Source organism: Alligator sinensis, unplaced genomic scaffold, assembly GCF_000455745.1.
Source record: "Alligator sinensis unplaced genomic scaffold, ASM45574v1 scaffold184_1, whole genome shotgun sequence".
Lineage (NCBI taxonomy): Eukaryota > Metazoa > Chordata > Crocodylia > Alligatoridae > Alligator > Alligator sinensis.
Window position 1 is genome coordinate 117,608 of NW_005842983.1, and position 1,098 is coordinate 118,705.

The 1,098-nt window shown below is 68.2% G+C and overlaps 1 protein-coding gene across 2 annotated transcripts in view; it reads right to left on the reverse strand.

Moving 5' to 3' along the window:
• Positions 1–1,083, reverse strand: part of STK19 (serine/threonine kinase 19) — a 4,024-nt gene extending 2,941 nt beyond the window's left edge. For both annotated transcript variants that reach the window (XM_025192879.1, XM_025192876.1), the window contains exon 1: positions 345–1,083. In XM_025192879.1, the coding sequence (XP_025048664.1) occupies positions 345–398 (54 nt within the window). In that variant the 5' untranslated portion in view covers positions 399–1,083. The remainder of the gene's footprint in view (positions 1–344) is intronic.
• Positions 1,084–1,098: the final 15 nt, after the last annotated feature.

Here is a 1,098-nt window from a genome sequence, read left to right on the forward strand (position 1 = left end):
GAGGAGGCGACGGCGGCGCCGCTCCATGGCCCCCCGGTCCCCGGGAGATGACGTCACGCCACCCCCTCTCCGACCCCAGGACCCCCGGCCAGGCCGGGTCGCCGGAGGACGACGTCAGCTCACGCGGAAGAGGCTTCAGGCACCTTCCTCTTTTCCGGAAATGAGTGATGACGTTAGGACCCAACCCCCAAACCCCGCTCAAAAATGACATGGGCGTATTGGGGGAGGCTGTAAATGAGCAGGCAAGGAGTTGTCACGTGGGCGCGCTGCCGGGTCAAAGGTTGGGGATGTGCGGCGCAAAGCTGCACTCCGCCATCTTTTTTGTGGGCAGGGCTGGAGCTCACCAGCTGGATGAGGCCATCTTGGATGAGGGCAAGCGCCCTGCCTTTGTCCGCCATCTTTTTTGAGAGCGGGGTGCCTGCTCTCGTGCGCAGCAGCCCTCCCCGGGGCCCGCCGGTCCTTTGACGTCCCCGCCACGCCCAGGAGCAGGGGGCGGGGTTTCGCGTCGCTCTATGATGACGACACGCAGAACTCGCGCCACCGCGGCGGCCTGAGGGGGACGCGGGAGACGCCGGCGGCGGTGAAGGGTCAAAGGTCGCCAGGCGGCGGGGGGCTGACCCCGGGAGTGCAAAGGGCAAAAGTCACGGCCCCCGTAGGGGCCTCCCTCTGGAGGCCTAAAGGTTGCCCAGGGGCGGGGCCTCATGGGTAGGGGCGGGGCCTAGGGTGAAGCTCTTGGGTGGAGCCCGGGAGTGCAATGGGGAGGGGGAGGAGAAAGGGGCGGGGCCTTCCTGCATAGGGGCAATCGGGGGTGCGGCGTAGGCTGTCCATCCCAGAATGCCCTGCGGCCGGGAGGTGGGCTCGAGACGGGTCCCTTTGGGAGGAGGTGTGGGGATTTCCTTCCTGGGGTCAAGGGTTAAGTGGGAAGGGCTTCAGGACGTCACTGAGGCAGGGTAGGTCCTGGGGGCGCCCCTGGGCTAAGGGGGTCTTGGGGTGTCAAAGGTGGGGGGCAGTGGTGGTCCCTTCACCCCTCCCCCCCACGTCCCCAGGTCTCCATGGCAACCGCCGCCCCCCCCCGCCAGCGCCCCCGAGCGGGGGTCC